Genomic DNA, 23,146 nt, shown 5'->3' with positions numbered 1-23,146 from the left:
AATATTCCATTGGTGGCGCAAATAGTGACAATCTCTTTTATATCAACTTTAGATCTCGTACCCTTTAGAAAAATTGCTTGTCCTCCTCCTGCGTGTAAAAGCTCGACAAAATTTTTATTATTTTAAATGTAATTTATGCTTCGCACTCATTTTTACTTTTAGCAATAATAATAAATTATTGAATACAAAATTAAGACCTAATTAGAATATGTAAAATAAAGGTACTTAATCTTATATTCAAAATTAACATTGTCAAAATGCGCTTCCAGTATATCTGTTTGAATTTTGTCTAAAAAAATATTTGAAATTTAATTCTGCGTTGCAATATGTGCGAAAGTCGAAGGCCGCATATAACTGCAAATACACCAAATAACACACGACAATAAAGATAAAAAACGAAGTTTTAATTTTATAAACGTATTTATATAGCAAAACGTTGATGGCTGCTTTCGTAGTCGTTAGGGTCAAACAGCGGTGAATGGTTCATAATTATTGGTTTTTAAGCGTGACGCCGATATTATTAACAAGGACAAAATAAAGTTTTTTTTCTTTTTATATTTTGTGAGTGAAAATTCCCACAATATATAAAGAAAAAAAACAAAAACACTATTTATAAAATACAATAAATGTAAGTCAAGTCAAGTTTTTTTCGCTCGCAAAATAAAATTATGCTAAAAAGTAAATAAAAAAATGGTAACACATTTTTAATATAGAACTCTCTTAAAACGTATACTAAGTTGAAAAGAAAACATTACTTTTAGATCATGGACGAACAGACGTTGAGCCTCGACCAAAACATTCGTTTGACGTTCGAAGCGTTCGCCTGTTATTCGAATAATATCGTTTTACTTAAACTGCTACAATGTCATTGTTCAACTATATTAAAACAGGTATTAATTAGTTAATAATTATATGTAATGTTTTATACAAAATACTTCTATACTTTGCATATTCTGTAGAACCGGTCACTGAAAATCAAGACAACAATTTTGATTCGGTAAACGATATAAAATATGATACTGTTAAGGAAAATAAATTGATATTTTAATAAAATATAGCGTTTTATTATATAGGAACTAATGTAATATATTTCTTTCAAGCCTGAACCAGACGAAATAGAATATGATAGAGACTGCCAATACCAAAATAATACTGATTAGGGATTCCAATCCCGGGCCAAAATTTTGATCCCGGGATTTCGGTATTGCAATTAGTCGATCCCGGGATAATTTTCATGTTATTTTATCGATAAAAATAATTTAAAATGAATAATAAAATATATTTTTACATCTGTTTTTTATAACGTACAATGTATAAAGTACGTATAATTTTAGTCTTGGACTTAAAATAGAAAATAATATAATAAAAATAAAAAAGGGAAGGTCTTATATATTTATTTGAGAAGAAAAAAATGAACTTTTGACAATGTGTGTACATAGGTATGTACATTCATAGACACAATTAATTGAAAACATTATTTTGAATAAAACTCATGAAGTAACATCAAAGCATCAAGTGTTTTATCATTTAGGCTTGATCTGATTTTGGTTCCTAAGCAGCCTACTGCTGAAAAAGCACGTTCAGACTCACAGCCTCAAAGATTCACAGATGACACGTGCAACTTGCGCAAGTTTGTACACGAAATATAACGATGTTGTCAATAATAATTCGATTGTGCTTGATAAATCAACCAATCCGAAAAATTCGGGATTATGTTTTATAATCCCGGGACTCATCGGGTATTGAAAATCGTTCGGGATCCCGGGATTGGAATCCCTAATACTGATGAATGCGATGATATGCTAGAAATAGGTTGAAAAAATACTTGTGTGCTTATTAATATACAATAATGTTTTATTTATTTATTTATGTTTGCAGAATCTCATGACGTTAAAGAAGTACTTAACATAAATATTATTGATGCATCACCTCTCCAACAGTCGGACATTTGTACATTATTATTAAATCCAGTTAACTCCAGTAGCCATTCAAACCGTATTCATGTCCACAAATCACAAATTGATCAAAATGAGTTTACATGCGGACAATGTAGGAAAAAGCTAAAAAATAGAATTACATATACTAAGCATCTCAGACGTCATAATCTCTCTTCCAACTTTGAATGTGATAATTGCGATAAAAAATTTAGACACAAACAAGATATTAGTGCACACATGTATACACATAGAGATTTCTATGAATTTAAATGTACCTAGTGTGGAAAAGCGTTTAAAAGTAGATCAAGTCTTAGGAATCATAAATATGTCCATGAATGTGATAACGTTAAGTGTGACACCTGTGGTAAGAGATACAAATCTAATCATTGTCTTTACAGGCATAAAAAAAGGTGTAACTGTAATACTGTTGTTAAATGTGACAGTGTGGCGAGGTATTAGAGCAAAAAAGTTACCTCAGTGTAGATAAAAATATTTTTCTTCCTGATCCCAAAAATGCTAACGCTGGTTCTAATTTCAAGTGTGACGAATGTGGAATATTATTCAAATGTTAGCTTTACCTTGCAGTCCACATCAAAAGAGCTCATGCTGGTCTTCGCCATAATTATAAATTACAATGTGATAAGTGTGAAAAAGTGTTCAAAGGGAAAGATTACCTTTCTAGACATTAAAAATATTATCATCTTGAGCCTGATAATGTTCAAAGTGGCAATTGAATAAGGCTAGAATTGCTGAAACCAACTTGAATCTTGAATGTGAAAAATATGGAATAGTATTCAAGCGTAAAACGTACCTCACAGTGCATAAAAAATATAGTCACCTTGATTCAGGTGATGCACAATTTAACAATTTTGATAAGGCTAAAATTGCTGACTCCAATTCGAATTTTGATTGTGATAAGAGTGGAAAAGTATTCAAGCAGAAAAGCTATATTTCTTTCTATTATTGATTCTAATTACATCCGCCGTCATAACTAAGTCTTCGAAAGATCTTTAGATCTGCATATATATGCTCCTTGAATAAAATCCCTTCAGCTGATACTGAGAATCGCGCTGAAAATAAAGTAGCGAGTAAAACTGCACGGAGACGTTAAGGAACCCTACACTCCACTTTGTTTAGCGAAACAGGACAGTGTTAGAAATTTTATGTTGGGAGCATTTTTAGTGAATTATATCATTTATAGCTACAACCTAAGTATTTTACATTTAAGGAATAACTTATCACGGATTGTAACAAAAAAGTTGTTCAAGGATAGTGTTCTTAAAATAAATTCACATAAAATATGCTCTCAGTTATCCTAACCAATAAATGTTTACAACTGAGGTTATAATCAAACACTAAAAGTAATAATATACATAATATGTACTTGTGATTGGAGAAAAAAATATTGCGTAATTCCAGACCAATAAATAAATTTTCTTAAATATTAAAATTTGTGCACTTGGATAATAGGAAGTAAACTAATAAAAAATATGTATTTCTTTGGAAAATAATACATTTGCAGAGTTTTTCATGGGGTGTTCACTTTTTGACAAATGGTCGTTTACTATCGCTCGCTTTGATTCAATTTGGCCCATCAGTAATGCACAACAATTCATTTTATGTAACAATTATTTGATATATTGCTTATTTAAATATTGTTCTTGAACTAAATTTGCCTTTCATAGAAAATCTGATATGATATACATACTATATACAACAAATATTATTTTTTAATTTATCGAATGTTTTGTTTTATACGATCCTGCTTTGGCAGACGAACCTGACAGGTTTTAAATGAGACACATTGACCGCTGCAGAAAATTTTATTTTATTTTAAATATGATTACATGATTGTTACTGAATATATCGGAGCCGGTCGGACGAAATGCTACTGGCTGTCCTTCTCTCGTCAAGTGTGTCAAAAATTCATAAAACATAATACAACACTAAGAAAGATATTCTTAAGTGATTGTTTAATTTATTGATTTTTATCTCGTTGCTAACTAGGGTTTAATACAAATTAGTTTTAACTATTAAATAAAAAAATGTAGCTCAGCTTGAAAATTAAATAAAACATTGTAGCATCGCCAAAAAACTTTTTAACAAATATTAAAAGTAAAAATAACTATATAGTTGTTAAATATTATAAGATCACAGATAATATACATATATATCTGAATATCTAAAAATTACATTTATTGAAATATTTGTACTTATTTTTTTATATTCATAATAAATTAAGAAATATAATTATAAAATATGTTTCCCTACTAAAAATATAAAATAAATTAGTTTGCAATGGTAGGCGAAAACAAAACAAGCATTTTAAAGAATACTCAAGATATTTTATTTATAAAAAAGTTTCTCTGAAAAATATTTTTATACCAACATTTATTGATCCATTTTTTTAAAACACGAATGAACTGACATCATGCTTAGACCAAAAAGAGAATCGTTTCTCGTTTGACGTTTGAGATATTACACCTTTTGTTTTGGACCAATGTGTTTCTAATCAAATAGCTATAATGTCATTTTTAAACTTTTTTAAAACAGGTATGAAGTTCAAGTTAATAATAAAATATTATATGTTATTATTTTGAGTGATATATAAGTTGCATATTCTTAAGAACCAGTCGCTGGAAATCCAGACATGACTTTTGATATAGAAAGCGAAATAGAATGTGACGTTTTTAAGGTAAATAAAACAAATTTTAACAACGCAACCTAATGGTATAGAAAATAATAAAATATATTTTTTCAAGCACGAACCTGACAAAATAGAATACGAAAGAACCTACCAAAATAATGCTGACGAATATGATGATATGCTAGAAATAGGTTGAAAAATAATTTGTGTACTTATTAAATTATATTTAACCATGGTATATTAATCGTTTTATGTTTTCAGAATCCCATGATGTTAAAGACATACTTAATAGAAACAGCGTTAATACATCACCTATCGAACAGTTGAATATTAATCCTACATTAATAAATCCAGTGAAGTCCAGTAGTAATTCAAAGAACTATGAGTGTGGCAAGTGTATGTATGTATTCACAAATAAATATACTCTCATATGGCACATTAAAGATGTTCATTGTCTTGATTCAGAACACTTTCAATGTGTTTATTGTGTTAAAACTTTCAAAAATTCACGGAGCCATTCAGATCACATCCGCGTTCACCTCGATCAAAAAGACATTACATGCGGACAATGTGGAAAAGTGCTAAAAAATAAGAAATCATATACTAAACATATGAGTGGTCATAATCTTTCTTATGACTTTGAATGTGACATTTGCAATAAGATATTTAAACATAAAGACAACCTCCGTGTGCATATGTATACTCATAGAGATTACTATGAGTTTGTATGTGGTGTGGAAAAATGTGGAAAAGCATTCAAAACTAGGAAATGCCTCTGGAACCATAAATATGTTCACGATTCTGATAATGTTAAATGTGAAACCTGCGGTAAAGCATTCAAATCCAAACATTATCTCTCAGAACATAAAAAATATAGTAATCATTATGATTCTAAAAATGTTAAGCTTCTCAAGTGTGATAAGATTAAAAAAGCTGACTCTAATTCTAATTTTGTATGTGACAAATGTGAAAAGGTATTTAAAAAGAAAATTACCCTCACTATACATATAAAAAATGTTCACCATGAACCTGTTGATTCCATAAATGCTTACAGAAATTCAAATTATTATGAATGTGGCAAATGTGAGAAATTTTTCAGATGTAAGACTTACCTTTCAAGCCATATTAAAAGAACTCATTCTAATTACAATCACCTAAATTTAAATTTTAAGTGTGATAAGTGCACAAAAGTATTCAAACAGAAACGATACCTTTCTGTTCATAAAAAACATAGTCACTCTAATTCTGACAATGTACATTGTAACAATTTGGTTAAGACTAAAATTGCTGACTCTAATTTTAATCTTGAATGTAATAAATGTGGAAAGATGTTCAAGCGGAAAAGCTACCTCACAGTACATAAAAAAATTATTCACCACGAATCTGACGATGCCAAAAATTCTTATACTAATTCCAATTTTGAGTGTGGCAAATGTGGAAAATTATACAAATCTAAGGCTTACCTTTTAACCCACATCAAAATAACTCACACCAATTCTAACTTAGAATGTAACTTGTGCGGTAAATTATTCAGTTGCGAACGTTATATTTTATTACATAAAAAGTATATTCACTCTGATCATAACTTTGAATGTAATAATTGCGGAAAAAAATTTCATATTAAACGTTACTTATTAGAGCATATTAAAAACATTCATAGCGAATCTGAATGCTACGATTGTGATAAATGTAATAGGACATTTAAACGTAAACGTTACTTATTAGAACATTTTAAAACCATTCATGGTGAATCAGAATGCTTTAAATGTGATAAATGCAGGAAAACGTTTAAATGTAAACGATACCTTTTAGTCCATGAAAAAAATCAATGCATTTTCGATGATGTACAATAGTAATACAATAGTTATTAGCTAAGATTCTGTCATGTATATCTCATGTTGAATGCAATCATATTATAAAAAATAAAATTGCAAATTATCAATTTTGTAAGAATATTTATATTTATTTCTATAAAGAAATACTAATATTTAATAAAACAAAATTTAAAACATAAGTTGTGTTTAATTTCTAATTTAATCTCAATTTATAATAAAGTATAAAAAGCAAAAATCGTAATTTTAAGCAATGGAAAAATGATGGAAATTAAGAATTACATAATTATCCTTGTAATCTATTACACTTGCTTTAATATAATTGCCTTTTCTCATATAACATGAAATGAAACAATATATTGTTTTTTTTTTATTTATTAATTTATTATTGATAGTTTAATATTATTAGATTAAATAAGCCTTCGTGGTTTTTGGAAATTATACAACATTTTAGACTACATTTTAAGCATTTTTTAGGCATTTTTAAATAAAAATGCTTAAAACGTTTCGTAAATAATTTATATTTTACACGATGTATGCTGACCTTTTAATATAAATTCGAGCCATTCACTTATAACATATTTTTATTACTACTATTATCAAAAATTAGTTATTTGGACTGGCAACAATTTTTAGGTTAACGTGCACATTGGCGTCTGTCAAACACGCGTGTTACATCGTGTGCAGTAACAAAATGGTTAAGACGCAGAACTTTTGGAAAGATTCGCTACAAGTGTTCGTAGATAGCCTTCCTGAAAATCCTAAATGCCAACATGGTCCGACATTGTGCTTCGTTCGAGGGAAAGAAAAGTATTACTCGTGTTCCGCGTACAGATCTACGAAAGACTGCAATTTCTACATGACCCATTGGGAATGGATGAAGAATAAAAGGAAACAACCAAATTTCAAAACAGATCAAGTCGATCAGACAGCATTATATCAGAGATTGAAGGAGGTATATATTTTGAAAACTTGCTTAGTGATAATTTAACATTTGTTTCGTTATTTAATTATTTTTTTAGATAATGAAGACAACAGATGTTGTGAAATGTTTTTGCCACGTCTGCTCCAAGCTGTTTTTGTCTTCGGAAGAGGATCACAGCAATCACACAGTTACTACCAATTTAACGAAGAATTCGTTACAAAATCCGACCAAATTTCTAATTCCACTTGAAGATAACAAGAAAGAAGCGCAATACTTCTTTGCAGATAACTCGACGCGATGCATTCTGAATATAATAATGAAAAATAATTTAAAGTAAAACTAATGCTTTCAAAATGTATCAAATTCTTCGAAAAATTATTTATTTGTTTTAATTTTATTATAGCTACGTAGTTTGTATCGGTACACCGCGTATCCACGAGTATATAAAACAACATAAAGAACTTAAATTACAAACGTTGTTACTCGACATTGATCGCCGTTTATTTAATTTTAATAAACCTGGAGAGTTTTGCCGCTATAATTTATTTAGCAACCACTTTTTTGACGATCAAAGCAAAAACGACGTGTTCATACCATTTTTGAAGAACAGCAAGTTAGTTATAATTAGAATATTAATTGTATACAATTTTTTATTAATGTTATCGTTTTTAGAAATAGGCTATGTGTAGTTATCGATCCACCGTTTGGTGGAAGAGTAGAAGCTTTAAAAAATACTTTTGACCAACTATCAAATGAATATGCTTCTATAAACAACAAGAGCGAATCGCTACCAACTCTCTTGGTACTTCCGTATTTCATGGAACCGCACGTTAATAATTATCTCTCGTTTCAAATGACCGATTATCAAGTGAGAATTAAATTATTTAATTAATTATTTGTGATAATGTTAATATTGATAATCATTTTAGGTATTGTATGAAAATCATAAAAGCTTTAAAAATAACGACGACGGCAAGGCGGGATCTGCTGTGCGAATATTTACGAACATTTCGCTTGAGAAAGTACAATTGCCAGAATCGGAAGGATATAAATTTTGCAACGATTGTAACAAATGGATCGGAAAGTGGAATAAACATTGTAATGTTTGCAATGGTTGTACCAGTAAAAACGGAACAACTTATGTTCATTGCGAACATTGCGATAGATGCGTAAAACCGACTTGGAGACATTGCTTTCGTTGTATGAGATGCTCATTGGAAGATCACAGATGTGAAAATTTACCATTTATTCAGGTATTCTATATTTACTATTAATTTAGAAGCAAAGCATAACATCATACTTATTTAGCTTTCATACGGACCTGTAGTAAGTGGCGATCTTTCAATAGGCATAATTTTTATTTTACACGAGTATATCCACTAACAGCACCAAAATAAAGTTTTGGATTGACGTACGCGTCTAACACAGTTAGGTTAAAAACAAAAACAAATAATTAAAAATCCTACAATATAATATGATGAATGTTTACAAAGTTCTAGGATATTTTTGTTATTTAATTAGAATGCGCAGACGGGAAAAGTGCACTCGCAAACAAGTATTGACAAATTCTCTTTGCTTGTCTTCAAATGTTAGCCTGATATTCTACCTAGCCATCTCTATTACTTCAACATTTGCCAAAACATACAATTTCTTTATATTTATAAATTATTTATGGTTATTTCTCAATATGCAATTGTCCACTCGTGTTTCAGCAGCACCCCCCCAAATGCTTAAAATACCGACCAGGGCGGATCTATTTATATTCTTAGCACTTGAGCCTTTTTAGGAAACATCGATCTAATTTTAATGTAATATAATTGATTAACCATCAGTGTTTCAATAAGCTGTAATATGACTAAGTAGGAAAAATTCACTTATTTTATTTTTATAAAATATAAAAATTGTAAAAATTATTAGTTTTGCCATTGCTTGCAATTGTTTGATATTTATTAACCAAATGTGTTTTATTATTCGAAATTATCGTGATTACTTTGATGAAGTTATTTATATTTCTTTCAGAAATGCTTCTTTTGTAATTCCACTGGACACAAGAAGAAAGATTGCAAAAAAAATCTAAAAAGCGAAGGAGAAACATTTGATGAAGGATTGTCGAAAAAAAGCGTAATAATTAAGAAAAATAAATAACGACCATTATTTCTGTTGTATACATGATTTATTATAAAATAAATTACATTAAAAAACTTTAAAATATACTTACAATAAAAATTATTGATTTGTTTGATAATATACACATACCATTAAAATATAGAAAAACAAGAGCTTCTTAAATATTAATATTATTCATTATAAACATAAATTGTACTTACAAATTCATTCCATTCAAGAACTGAAACATTTTATTTTTATCATCATTACGTCTCAATATATTTATAATTGGAAAACGAGGCAATACATACTTTGTATCCATCTCATTTAACATATCTTGAGTAGCAGCATATCTAGACTCGTATATAATTGATTGCTCAAACCATTTATTCTTAATGGCATGCCAACGAGTGAGATGTGAATTCAACAACTTATTAACAGAAACTTCAGATTTATCATCCTTGAACAAAAAAATATGAGATATCTTCGTTTTACGTAATATTTATATAATGCTTACATAGTTCAAATTTATGTCAAATTTGGTATGGACACATTGTTCTGGTAACAGTGGCGGTACGCGGGATACTGGATGACCTTCAGGCGGCGGTAATTTGATTCCTTCTTCGGTAATAGCATCTTTTTTGTTTTGTGAATTTATTCTGAAATATTTTTCCAAAAAAGTTGCAATAAAAGTAGTTATGTTAGTTTTAGCACTTAAACATTGTTCATTTGAACTTCTTTTAAAAACTAAGGAGATTAAAAAATAAATTCTAAAGAATTTTTACAATAATGGCTAAAAATAACTACTTTTATTGCAATATATAGACATACTTGAAATTAGCGCGTGGTTTATTGGCCATCCAAGCTCTGCAAATCGTATAAAGAGGAGTGTCTTCATTAAACTGAGCAAGATCGACACTTCTATCAAACAGCTTCATTACGTAAGAGTTGTTTTTGTGCATTCCAGAAAATTTCTTCTCATTTCTCTTGCCTTTACCGGATAACGAATCTTCATCGCCGCTTAAACCATCGTTGATTTTTCTTTTGATTTGAGAAGATAGTTTGTTATCTTTCGAGTTTCTAAAAATAAATATGATTTCAGTACAAATTAGCAGTTTATGTAGTTTAACCATTTAACCTCGGATGGCCATATATGCCATAAAGACAATCGCCAGTATGCATTTGGTGCCTAGTAATGAATCTTGTATTTAGTTATTTTATATACTATATTATTTAAAAAATTATGGCATAAATAAGTGCTCACCACATAATAGCAAAGAGCTAAATGGTGTGCAAAAATACTAGCTGCGGTCAAAGGTCAAGGCAGATGTATGTGAACATTTTTTAATTATTACCCCAAAATATAACCATTACTATTGACAGAAGTCACCATATTTTTAAACTCATGGGCGCAATATAGTTAACTAAACTAAAACTAAAAATAGCTTTTATCAAATGACTGACCATGTTTTTAAAAGCCAAGAAATAGCTGAGTGTTTGAAATAAAGGTGAAAACTAGATTTGCCAACTCTCGGGATGGGGAAAAAGGAATCATTCACTCTCCAGTATTATTTAGCTTAGCACTTCTCAGATTTTGTTTAGCATTTTAAGGTAATTTACCCCGGTTTCCCCGAGTTCTAGCTTAAAGCTTTATTTACCCGGGTTGTGAAGGCGAACGATTAATCGAAGAATCGCTATTATCTTCTGGTTTATGTTCAATCGCGCACTTAAGGGCGCATTTAAAGCGCCCACGGGCTGCTCTGAGATCATCTGAAAGTAATATTTGAATTGTCGATCGCAAAATATGGATATTATATTTAATGAATTATAAGACAAAACTAAAACCATTTGGTCCTGTGCCTCTCGTTAAATTCACGGGTGGCGGAGATTTTACTGGTGACAAAGAACCGCTCACCGAAGGCGAAGTCTCCTTACGGCGCGACATCTCAAATTAAACGACTAACGTCAACCGCCTAAATTGTTAATACACAAAATGAAATATCCCTGTAGGGAAATTTCAATTTGATGGGTAAAATATAATTTGTGTTTGTGTAATAATAATTATTTGCGGTATCTTATTATGCGGTAGATACGTTCCGTATGGTACCGCATAAAAAACACGATTTACGTTGATAAATTAGAAATGAGATCCATAATTTTCCCAAACTGCCAAACAGTGTGTTAAAATATATCTAGAATCGCATTAAAAAGTTTATTAAAAATTTCCTTCGAATTTTTTTATTCATTTAATTTTATTACTTATCTTCATTATAATTATCCATTGCTATATAACATTGGTTGGCACGATTTGGGATTCGGTTCGAAATCGCTCTTATCACTAAAAAGGATAGTATGCTCATTAGATATGCATGTTAAAGACAATGGTTCTTCATAATTAGAATTAGTGTCACTTTCATTATCATTCTATGTTGAATATTTCTGTTTAAAAAAGTAATCCATGATTAAAATTTATTTAATTTTCTTGATTCGATGATTATATTTTTATGTAGTTTTTGATATACGGAGATAAAATTCATAAGCTCGCGTTGGAAGTTGAAGGCTCGTTCAGAATTTGTTCATTAAAAAAAACATAATTTTCCAATTTACTACAATTGAAAACATTCTAGAAATATATGTGCGGTGAAGAGGACTGGATTTTATTCCGCTTCATTATGATTTTTTGCTTCTATGGCGATTTCCAAAATTAAAATAATAATAATAATATCTTTGTTATTTATGGTATTATCCGCAAGTAATTCATCAATTATTAAGGCTAAAGTTATTTTAGTATTTTATACTCTACCAATTTTAGTTGCCAAAGTATTGATTTATGTTGATATTTTTGATGTTTCAATAGTCTCACTGACATTTCCAGCAAACATTTAAAATTTGTGGTTTTATTTCAACGATAGCGGATAAAACATATTTTCTTAATGTCAGTAAGTATAAATGAATCATTATTTAGTCTATCTACAATACATTGTTAAGTTCACCACCTTTCTTAAAGTTTTAGTCACGATTAAATTCAATTATTCAGTATTATTAACACGCATCGATTTTAATAATAACTAATTTAAGCGATATATGTGAATATTATATTTTTTAGATTTTTATTACTCATTTTGCCATTTTGCCGTTAATCAATTCATGTTTTTAAAATTAAATTAATGAAAATAATGTGCTAGGTTGAATGTTGAACGATAGTGGGAGCTCAAATAGGGCTATCTCGGACATTTTTAAACGAACAAAAAATTACGAGGTGACCTCTTTAGACTGGAACACTAAATATCCTCGGGCCGGCTCTGGGCTAATGTTCCACCTTGTTCTCGCCGCCATCGTTTTAAATGTCGAGGTTGGCGTCGATAGGGGGAAATTATTATTAAATAGTAGAATAATATTCAGAAAATTACAAAATAATTATTGATTTTCAGAATATATTCTGGATGTTTGTTTATATTAAACGTCAAATAAATGCGTGTTTTGGCCAAATATTCGACATTCTGTGTAGCTTCGCTAGACATCACGGCGAAATGTCAGAAGACTCGGGTAAGATACTAATATTTTACGATTTAAGATCTCTCTTGTTTATCATCGATGTTTATCAGATTGTGTTGCATATTCGTTATGGATTTGTGTTGTTTTATCAAGCCGCTTATCTACGATTTGTAAAATATTTTCAGACAAAATGGCCGAAAAGCCGGACAAGCAGAGAAAACGCCAGAAAGGTAAACGATATAATATACTTTCGCTTGTTTCAACATTATGTTTTATAATGTTGTTTCAATATTTTTAGGCAAATCTGAAGAGGAGAAAGAACCAAAATCAAAGAAAAAAAAATACGATTTCATAGGTATGAGATTGATTCAAGTTTATCTCGGTTATATTGTAAATGTGAAACGAAATTAATCTATTCCATTACCACTCGTAGCTTTTTTTCGAAAACCCGAATGACCATTTCAAAATTTAAGATAAATTCATTTATATGGAGTCTTAATAAATTTATTTGTAAATAATTATTCTTGCAAGGTAGATTGTATCTTTTAGCACTTAAAAGTATTCATATTTTATGATCCAATATAAAATAATTAGGTTATCTTATACAAAGTATTGAGTTGTAACATATAATAATTTATTTATAAGTTAAATCGAATATGGATATGCTATTTTTTTAATGATTGATGACTAAAATCTGATATATTTACACCATTCTCACATTCAATGCGGAGTACACGGTTCATGTTTCTATTTAGTACTGTAAACATGTTATTGTCATATTAAATGTATTGAAAAGTTCTAAATTAATATTAGTCTTCATACTACAATATACGGTGGATGAGTCAAAACAATTTTTCTGAGCCCATTGAAATGTGACATTGTCATATTTCCTGTTGATTACTTCCTTCAGCTCCTCAGTAATCTTCTTTGCGATGGTCTGTACTGGCTTAAACTGCTATGAAAACTATATTTTTTTTATTAAAGTTGTATTGAATCCATTTTCAAATGCTTTTAAGTAATGTATCAAAATGTCTTGAAACAGTATTGGCTGTAATGTTTAGGCCTGACATCGTGGTCTTTATTTTATCCACATCTGTTGTGGCCAGTCTAGTTGCATGAGAAGTACCTTTAACATGAAAACATTTGAAACATACAGCTCGTACATAGTCGCTTCGATAGTAGATCTTTGGTTGCGTCGGTACTTGTTTTTTAGTGTGTGTCCTGGAAGGTGATGTTCAAACATGAGGGGATGTGTAAGTCCATGGTCGAAGAAGATCTCGGAGCGAGTAGTAGTCTGAGCGTAGATGTTTAGTGGAATCGAATGTGTAGTCTGTTTTTTTTACTACATACTACGTAAACTGTATACTGTGCTTCTCGACCATCTTGATTAATGTTGAGTATGAATCGATACATTCCTTCTAAATAGCTTTCTGCATATTGATGGGTGACTTTATTTGGCCTGCGAAAAATTAACTTGAGATTTTCCTAAAAATATATAAACGTTAAAAACAAATTTCAGTAAGTGTCCAGCATTTCCGAAAAAAGTGTCTAAAATTAATAAGATCATTGATAAAAATAATATTGTCCAAATGTTGCAAATTCAATTATTCCAATATGATTCTAAAAATAATATTTTTTCGTACATATCAATCCAGCTTGTTTCTTATAAGATTTGGGGACCCCTAATACAGCAAAAAAAAAAAAAAAAAATTGCGATTGCTCTTGTATTTACAATGGTTAAATTAATAAATGTCAAACTGGATTAAGTACCAACAAAATAAAAAATATATTTGTGTTAAAAAAAGGTTGGGAGTCACTGACCTAGCTTAACCCTTGAGTGGTGAATTCATTTATACACATTTTTTAGTCTGAGTGAGTTAATTTTATATATTTTTCCGTAATTGTTTCTGTTATTTATTTATTATTATTTTATATTGCATTTATAGTAAATTATAGAAGAAAAAATCAGAGATTCGTAAATTTATTGCTTTGATTTATTTTTCTACTTTTTTGTATTGGTATGTTTTATTAATTTATTCAACTTCTTTTATTAAATTCCGTTAATTTATTTGACATATTTTTTTGTATATATATTATTTGGTTTTTGTGGATTTTTTTATATCAATTTAGAGGCTCTTAACCCTTTAAACGCCAGCGACTTTTAGTGAGTCACATGTTGTTTCCCATCACGAGTCAGTATCTCTTTTCAAAAATAAATATATAAAATACTTGGTTAAGTGATTATTATTTTTTATAAAATTAATATAAAATATTTTTGTTATGTTCATTTTTTCATTGATATTGTTTTCTATACAAATTTACACTTAGTCAGATTAAAAATTTATTGTAAAAAATACAATGTTTTTTATTTATTAGTTCTTCAGTTATATATGTATGTAAATATATAACTATCTGGGGTATCTCAAAACAATAAAAGATCGACCACCGTACATGTATGGCATTAGGGCCAGATATTAGGACCTAAACATTTTTTTTCGAAGACATAAGTAAGGGATTGATGAATGTCTGTAGGAAGGCGTTTGGTGACAGAATATGAAGTAATAAAAAAGGGAATCAAATTGTATTTATTACGGTGCTCAGATTTTTCCAAACAGGATTATTGCAGACACTGCTTATTTTGAACAAAAATTCAACAGAAATTGGATTGTTGAATATTTAAATCCTGAGTTCAATGTAGCAATTAATTGATACATTTAATTGAATCCAATGAATTAATTTTTTTACTTCATGAAAAAACGCAAAAATTGTTTCATCAGTTAAATAATCATGATCCAATCCAAAATTTATAAAAGAATCACCAATATTTAGGCAATATATTTTGAGATCATTAAATTCCGTATATATCGTGTGCAAAGTATTCGAATTAAAGTTAAGGTTTGGCAAAGTATCAAATTTGTAGTGGAAACTTTCCTAATTATAGTTTTATGTGCCAAGTGCATACTATTTAAACTAAAGTGCAATTATATATTCTCCAAGAATATTTTCGCCTGTATATGGAACATTATTTTTTAATATATTAACACTGTTTTTATTTTCCGAAACATCTAATTTTTGAAAATCTGGCCACTATGTACCTATTTTTAATGACGCCTGTCAAATTGACTGATTTATACCCGCAAATCTAGTATTAAATGATGTAACACAAATTTGTGCACACGGTGATGGTTTGTGAATGCCAAGTTGTGAATTTTCAATAAGAAAATAATATTTTTCTGCTTGAAGTTGATATTAGTACGAAAAAGCGATGTTCCAATATTATTGAGCCTGTTGAGCTTTCTCAACTAATTTAGATGAATATAGTTAATACACTGCCTAATTTTTAATTTATACGATATTTCAGACGAATAACACATTTTGACAAAAACACAAATTCGTCATAACATATTTTAGCAAAAAGCGAATATTTATCTAAAAATGACATTAAATTTGGATTTTACGTACAATTTTAAACCAGGGGAGACATGAGTTGTAGCGTACAGGATCAGTTAGTTTCACTGTACTGGTAATATAAATCAAGTTTCACTGAATCCGTTATATGTGCCATAATCATAAACAAATATGTATACATAGTCATATATACAAATATGCCACAGTCACATAAACAAATATGATTAAATAAACATTAATTACGATACTCATATCTCGTGTTTAATGATTGAATCCCAAGCACAGACACTATTTACAAACAATTGTTTAGTAAGATAACACAATTTATAAACAGAGATGGATTTGAATATGAATTTAGTGCTAATTAATGATTCTTCACTTCTAAATGTAAACATAGATAGTGGTGATTTTATCGCTTTGAATTACTATGACCATCTACTAGAATTTTTTTTAACACATTGCGAAATAAATTATTAGTCTGCATAGTACTAAAGTATTATTTCTGGCGTTCTATATGTAGTTTGGAGACTAGATAAATAAAGATTACGAGCTATGCAGCGTTATGTTAATTTCTAAAATTTGCACTCCTACTCCAAAAATTTCAAAATATAAAATATAAATTTAACAATTTTATACTCTACTTTTGTATCGTTTTCATTAAATTAATTAAAATGTATTCAAGATTCTTTTGATTGATTCTCGTATTTCTATTATAAAAGTTTATATGGAATAAATTTTTAAATAATCCATGTATTTATATTGCAAATAATTAAATAATAAAAATTTTTTTTCCAGGTTTTGCTAATAGTGATTCTTCTGAGAGCAGTGCTGACAGCAGTAGTAATTCAGACAATGAGAATGTGTCATTGTCCAAACAAAAAAACAGCACTCCAACAGCTCCCTACGGTGGCTACGGGAAGGCCGTTGAACATATGATGGTTATTTATTTATGATATATTCATTTTTTTAAATTGTAAATTATGTAAAATAAGTTTTTGGGTTCAAACAAAACATTATTTTAAGCAGTGAATAAAACTTAAAAATACCCAGATGGATCAGTGAATAAAGAAGTGGTTATCTCTTACCTAAACAACTTTCAAACACATGCGGCGATGACGTACTAATCAAAATTTAAATAATTTGTTTAGGATGTTTTTAAGCTTTCACCACGTTGCTCTTTCTGACTTACTTATTCACAGGTCACATAAATATTTTGTAAATAAAAATACTGAAAGTCATAAATTAATTTTTTCCACTGAGGCAAATTTAAATCCAAATTTAAGAGATAAGAAGGCTTGCAGAAAGATGGGCACTGTCATTATAACTGATAGAAAAAAAATGTATAGATTGCGCAATAATGAAATTATTATTTAAAAAGTCGATTTAGAGGCCAAAAGCTAAGAATGGTGAATGTTTTTTACATCCTCAGATTCATTAAATTTTACTTTATATTGATTGTTTAATTGTCTGATTTAAGTCTGTCAAATAATTTTTACACATTTATTTAGCTACATTATCATCACCGTACCTATTATAAATTCTTTTCTGCAGACTGAAATTGGTCTCGTCTTTTTTGACAAGTACAAATGAACTCTCGTGTGTCCCAATAGAGTATCTGATGGGAGTTATTGATAAAAGTTCCTGATAGAAGTGTATTACAAATAGAAGTCTAATTTATGTTATGTAATCTCATGTATACGCTGTTTAAGACGGAGGAGTTTCGTTCGCTCTGCCTAGATTAATTGCGAACATTTGGAGTGGAATTAGATTTGTTATTTTTGCTTTCTTTCTTATAAGAACTTTTTTGTACAACCACTGTAGTTTGCACAGTTGGAGATTCAGCAACACTAATGCAATACTCGTCATTTTGGATAATGCATTTTACCAGCTGTTTGTATAAATCAATACAATAGCATTTGTAAAGACACCGAATGGCCTCTGTTTTATATTCCATTGCGAATTCATTTACCTAATCCTTCTGAATCTCCAATCGTCATGAATGCTGGCGTAAGAAATATACATCTTCAGCGAGCCATGAAGACTAACGAGCATGTTTTTATAATGCTTTTAACAATGCTTTCATCAGCGTCATGTGTTCCCAACAAAGTATTTTATATCAAAATAAAACATTTATTTTATGCCTTTAGAAAAATCAAGGTTATAAAAGTGGAGAAGGCTTGGGTAAAAATAATCAAGGTCGGGTTGAACCTGTTGAATTATCAACACAACAAGGAAGAAGGGGCGTCGGCTTCATTCCAACTTCTCAAGGAAAACCTTACGATGGCCCCTCATGGAACCCCGAAAGCGAAATTATTAGAATTGAAGAAAAACCGGTATATTGAATATTATAGTATATGAATGCAATTATGTTTTTTTTTTACAATTATATTGATATGATTATTATTTTATAGATATGGCTAGAAGGTTTAAAAGGTGATCCAATGTGTAGAGACGTGTTAGACAACGGTATGGTTATCGGAACTCAGAAGATGACTATCGAAGACGAGACATCTTTTTGCGATCCCAAAATGCTAAGCGACATCTTGAGCTTAAAGGTAGATATTTTTTGCAAAATCAGTTTGTTTACGTTTATGGTGTTAATTTGCTTATTCGGTATTTTTAGACACTGTTTGATCAGATATCTAAAGACAAACTAAGAACACTCGTCGGAAGATGTAATATGTATGAAACCATCGAAAATGTGTTTTTTATCAATAGGGCAGCTTTGAAGATGGCGAACTTGGACGCAGTGTTTGATTTTATGTTTACAAATCACTTGAATGCCCAAGGTAAGCCGTTGTCTTCAAGAGAGCTGCTTTATTTCGCTGATGTGTGTGCAGGTCCTGGAGGATTTTCTGAATATGTGCTTTGGAGAAAGAAATGGAAGGCTAAAGGTATATGTGGTGTATGAAAAAAAAAATTCAATATAGAAGGTATGTCATTAACGCTTTTATTATATTCATAGGATTTGGCTTTACACTCAGAGGCAACAATGATTTTAAAATATCCAGTATGCTTGCTGCACCGACCGAGTCATTCTTTCCTTACTACGGCAAAAACAACGATGGAGATATTTTCAATCCAGATAATATACAATCTTTAAAAGACTTTGTTCTAGATAATTGCGAAGACAATAACGGTGTACATTTTTTGATGGCAGATGGGGTAATTGATTATTTGTTCGCTTTTTACTGTTACTAATCAATAGCAGTTTGCTTAAATTACATAAATAATAATTAAATTTATACATGCTAGCAAATCATCTACATGATTAATGTTTTCTTATATTCACTTAAGGGTTTTTCGGTGGAGGGCGAAGAAAATATACAAGAGATCAAATCCAAGCAGCTTTATCTGTGTCAATGCATTGCAGCTTTATCAGTCTTGAAAGAAGGCGGAGACTTTGTGGTTAAACTGTTCGATACGTTTACCGAATTTAGCGTCGGACTGATATATCTAATGTATAGATGCTTCAATAAAAGTATGCTACATTTGTATGTAAAAATAATTACTTGAATTTTTAATTATATTTAAAAAATATTTCAGTCTGCATACATAAACCTGTGACTTCTCGTCCTGCAAACTCTGAAAGATATTTAATTTGTAAAACGAAACATTCCGCCGCCGAAGCGATAGAGCAATATTTAATCCACGTCAACGAGACAATGTGGGCTTTCTCCAAAGATTCGAACAGAAGAGACGTGATTCAATTGGTTCCTTTAGACTTAATGAAAGACGACGAAGCGTTTTATGAATACATATGTCAAGCAAATAACCGGTAATTTATATTATTTTTATATTTTAAGATTTTTTTATATGTATTTGATTTATTTTTAGGATCGGTAAGGAGCAGATCATTAGCTTGTTGAAGATCAATGAGTGCGATAAGGACCCGTCGTTGTTAGACACGTTGATTTATGACAATAGTTTGACACACGAGGAAAAGCAAGAAAGCGTGAGAAAAGCGTGTTTAAAATATTGGAAGGTAATTTATGCGATTTAAGCATTTTAAGCATTTGTAAGCCACGGAATGATTATATATTAATCATATGTTGCCAGATTCCAGACGAGAAAAGAAAGACAGCTCGAAAGCCCACACACAAGGAAATGCTTAAAATACTCGCTGATAAAATGACTACTGAAACAAATTACATGAACGAAGAACTTTTGAAGGAATCCTTGCATTATCAACCCAAACAGATGCAAACAGAGGCCGATTTCATTTGTCCCGAAAAAAATAAAAGTGTTTTACAGTCAGTTTACGATTGGTACTATGTATTTTGTGATACATTAAAAGACACAAGCTTCAATTTTTATTTAGGTAAATTATCGCATAAGATTACTATATTATTATGTCAAATTCACACATAAGTATGTGTCAAATCGAATGACACTCAACTTATATTTTCGTTATTCTTTCATACTTTTCTTATTACGGTGTCAATTTGTCATATGGATGACCGACCTATACATTATATTTTTAATTCTTTGATGTCCAATATCTAGTGTCAACATTGGTTTTGCACTACCTGCTCCAATGTCAACGTAATTTTTAAAATAGATTTTTATATATTTTTTCTCTTTTTGAGCCTTATCGATTAAAGTCATTCCAAGGTCTTATTCCATTTTCTTCATGATAAACGTAACAACCGACTTTATTATTCTACAGTTGGCATATAGCTAAATTGAAAATGTTGAACTTTTCTTCATAATAGTAAAATGAGGCATTACTTCTTGAACTTGGATTCATTTAAAGCTTTTCACTGCTTTTCACTTTTTTATTTTAAGTATTTATTTACAAACACAAGATAAACATCGCAATGATACTTTTTCTGGCTAAATAATTTAATAATTAGTGACATAACATAGAAGAAGAGCCAACTTTCGAAGCACAGGTAGTATCTGAAATTTACTATGAATGACGGCATCTAAGGACTTTTATACGAGTTATAAGTTGTAACTTAATATAACATAATAATAATTTTCAGTTATATACAAAAATTGAGAATAATTTAAATGAGCAATATTATGAATAACTCTGCAACAAATCCTTTTCCAAAGAAAAAATCCGAAGATTTACCTTACATAAATGCACAAACAATTCATTTTATGGAACAAAGTATTTATTTAAATGCATATATCTGTTAAATTGCACCCTAAAAATATTATAAATTACTATTTTTGAGTTAAGGCTTTCTTATTTCAAATCGAAGATATGTTTTTTAGTTGTGTTTAATTTTATTTATAGGCTTAGGTGGACCATGTGTTTACAAATTGGAAGGCAAAACTTGGAGGCCCGTTGATAAACTGTTTCTGCCTGAAGGCACTTTGATTTTAGCAGAAAACGTTGAAGAAAAACGTGGCGAAGGTAGAGGCATCCATAAATCTCATAGTATTCACATAATCGACGCTTTTTCATTGGGCTACGATCTTATCCATAAATATTGTTTGAAGTGGAGGTATAAATATTTTATAAGTACATACATACAATAAGTCTATGTATGATTAATTGTATTTAAATTTTTTGCAGAAACGAATACATCAGATTGTTCTGCGCTGCTGTGAACAGATGTAATAACACATCAAACGATATGCCTGGATATTATCCCTTGCGTTTCAAAAACCTTTACAAGTTTTCGATGTTCCCTGATGACATATCAAAGCTAAAACAAGGAGTGTTAAAAAATAATTCTATTGCAAACATATCTTTGGTGCCCAGTTTCAAGAAAAATTCTGACATATATTTCGTTGTTAATGGATTCATGTTTCTTAAGTTCACTAAAGGTAAATTTTGTTGTTAATTTAAGGTGTCTATCAACTCTATTTAGATGAGAGGCATATTGTATTGTATTTTGTAATTTTATAATGGTGAAGTGTTTATTTTTTATTTACTATTACAGACCCGTGGATTGTTTCGGTTTCCAAATCGTACAATTGCGAATACTACTTCAACCAATCGTTGAACAAATCTACTTTCGACCTAGCAATGGGTGCGTTCACTCAAACCTCTGATGCCATAAAGTCGTCATTCACTGTTCCGTTCATAAGAGAAGGCTTGCGCACAGAGAGCTTCAAATTCTTGATAAACGTGTTCAAAGACGATTTAAATCAACTATTTTAAAGGAAAAAAAATAGTCTGTACAAATTTAAAATTAAAAAATATACTTATTTTTATTTGTGTTTAATTGTTATGTAAATTAATAAATGTGATAAATAAAAAAATGTCCTTTAATTCGAAACCTTTATTTATGATTGATAGAAAACATTAGAAACAAATCTAGATTTGCTAATGAAATATTATCAAGAAATACTGATTATAGAAAAAAGGTACATTGTGACATAAATTTAATTTAATTTAAAATAGGCATTTGAAGTAAAAAATAATAATTTTAAATTAGGGATCAAAAGGAGTCAAATGGTGGTAATTGGTTTATAAACTAATGATTGCTAATGTATGATACATACAGTAAGTGATATTTTATTTTATAAATCATGCTTTTAAAACAGGTAACAGGTTACAACAGAATTAATAAAATGACGTATTGATACCTGTACTCATACAGCACTTAAAGCATAAGTGAAGTTTCTTAGGGAAAAATCTTATTGGAGATGAAAACTGGGTGTGGGAAAGAGTATGCTAAATCTTGTTTGAGATGTAATAAAACTTCTCAAGAATCATTTTAATCTTGCCCCGAGTGATTTTCACATTTTTGTTTAATCAAACTTATTTATAATATAATATATATAAAATTTTACGTCCTGCATTAAAGCTTCCAAGATCTTGTCGAATTAACTA

The 23,146-nt window shown here is 29.7% G+C and overlaps 4 protein-coding genes and 1 long non-coding RNA gene across 9 annotated transcripts; 3 read left to right on the top strand and 2 right to left on the bottom strand.

Moving 5' to 3' along the window:
• Window positions 1–785: 785 nt before the first annotated feature.
• LOC148229544 (uncharacterized) lies at window positions 786–6,512 on the top strand. 4 transcript variants are annotated; one of them, XR_015811306.1, is made up of 7 exons: window positions 786–890; window positions 960–997; window positions 1,101–1,157; window positions 1,788–1,812; window positions 1,879–4,632; window positions 4,700–4,775; window positions 4,846–6,057. XR_015811306.1 is itself a non-coding variant. In XM_088196998.1 (6 exons), exons 2-6 carry the CDS (start codon window positions 4,463–4,465, stop codon window positions 5,075–5,077), a joined length of 339 nt encoding a protein of 112 aa, XP_088053124.1. In that variant the 5' UTR covers window positions 1,783–1,812; window positions 1,879–4,462; the 3' UTR covers window positions 5,078–6,512. The 4 variants fall into 4 exon arrangements, 2 of the variants coding, with proteins under 2 accessions (XP_088053124.1, XP_088053125.1); XM_088196998.1 differs by lacking the exons at window positions 786–890; window positions 960–997; window positions 1,101–1,157 and having other exon boundaries at window positions 1,783–1,812; window positions 1,879–4,490; window positions 4,565–4,632; window positions 4,846–4,984; window positions 5,050–6,512; XM_088196999.1 differs by lacking the exons at window positions 786–890; window positions 960–997; window positions 1,101–1,157 and having other exon boundaries at window positions 1,783–1,812; window positions 1,879–4,490; window positions 4,565–4,632; window positions 4,846–4,980; window positions 5,050–6,057.
• A 525-nt stretch (window positions 6,513–7,037) lies between these two features.
• On the top strand, window positions 7,038–9,550 carry LOC148229543 (rRNA N(6)-adenosine-methyltransferase ZCCHC4). Its single transcript, XM_088196994.1, has 6 exons — window positions 7,038–7,371; window positions 7,439–7,674; window positions 7,745–7,954; window positions 8,014–8,209; window positions 8,271–8,594; window positions 9,361–9,550. Exons 1-6 carry the CDS (start codon window positions 7,111–7,113, stop codon window positions 9,484–9,486), a joined length of 1,353 nt encoding a protein of 450 aa, XP_088053120.1. The 5' UTR covers window positions 7,038–7,110; the 3' UTR covers window positions 9,487–9,550.
• Window positions 9,496–11,435, bottom strand: LOC148229542 (protein lin-37 homolog). 2 transcript variants are annotated; one of them, XM_088196995.1, is made up of 6 exons: window positions 11,293–11,435; window positions 11,106–11,217; window positions 10,279–10,527; window positions 9,965–10,106; window positions 9,759–9,907; window positions 9,496–9,688 (listed from the first exon to the last, which is right to left on the bottom strand). In XM_088196995.1, exons 1-6 carry the CDS (start codon window positions 11,390–11,392, stop codon window positions 9,682–9,684), a joined length of 759 nt encoding a protein of 252 aa, XP_088053121.1. In that variant the 5' UTR covers window positions 11,393–11,435; the 3' UTR covers window positions 9,496–9,681. The 2 variants fall into 2 exon arrangements, with proteins under 2 accessions (XP_088053121.1, XP_088053122.1); XM_088196996.1 differs by having other exon boundaries at window positions 9,759–9,877; window positions 11,293–11,412.
• Window positions 11,436–12,941: 1,506 nt separating this feature from the next.
• On the top strand, window positions 12,942–22,589 carry Cmtr1 (Cap methyltransferase 1). The gene is made up of 15 exons (XM_088196407.1): window positions 12,942–12,993; window positions 13,128–13,172; window positions 13,241–13,297; window positions 17,146–17,288; window positions 18,498–18,683; window positions 18,762–18,905; window positions 18,974–19,244; window positions 19,316–19,515; window positions 19,648–19,831; window positions 19,897–20,128; window positions 20,188–20,335; window positions 20,410–20,671; window positions 21,599–21,809; window positions 21,881–22,134; window positions 22,251–22,589. Exons 1-15 carry the CDS (start codon window positions 12,978–12,980, stop codon window positions 22,469–22,471), a joined length of 2,574 nt encoding a protein of 857 aa, XP_088052533.1. The 5' UTR covers window positions 12,942–12,977; the 3' UTR covers window positions 22,472–22,589.
• LOC148229541 (uncharacterized) lies at window positions 14,011–14,253 on the bottom strand. Its single transcript, XR_015811254.1, has 2 exons — window positions 14,145–14,253; window positions 14,011–14,068 (listed from the first exon to the last, which is right to left on the bottom strand). It is a non-coding gene; the product is annotated as an uncharacterized LOC148229541 (long non-coding RNA).
• Window positions 22,590–23,146: the final 557 nt, after the last annotated feature.

Source organism: Plectrocnemia conspersa, unplaced genomic scaffold (assembly GCF_051122295.1).
Source record: "Plectrocnemia conspersa isolate PC_06_02 unplaced genomic scaffold, ASM5112229v1 ptg000011l, whole genome shotgun sequence".
In the NCBI taxonomy this organism is placed as follows: Eukaryota; Metazoa; Arthropoda; class Insecta; order Trichoptera; family Polycentropodidae; genus Plectrocnemia; species Plectrocnemia conspersa.
This window is presented reverse-complemented; position numbering and strand designations above follow the sequence as displayed.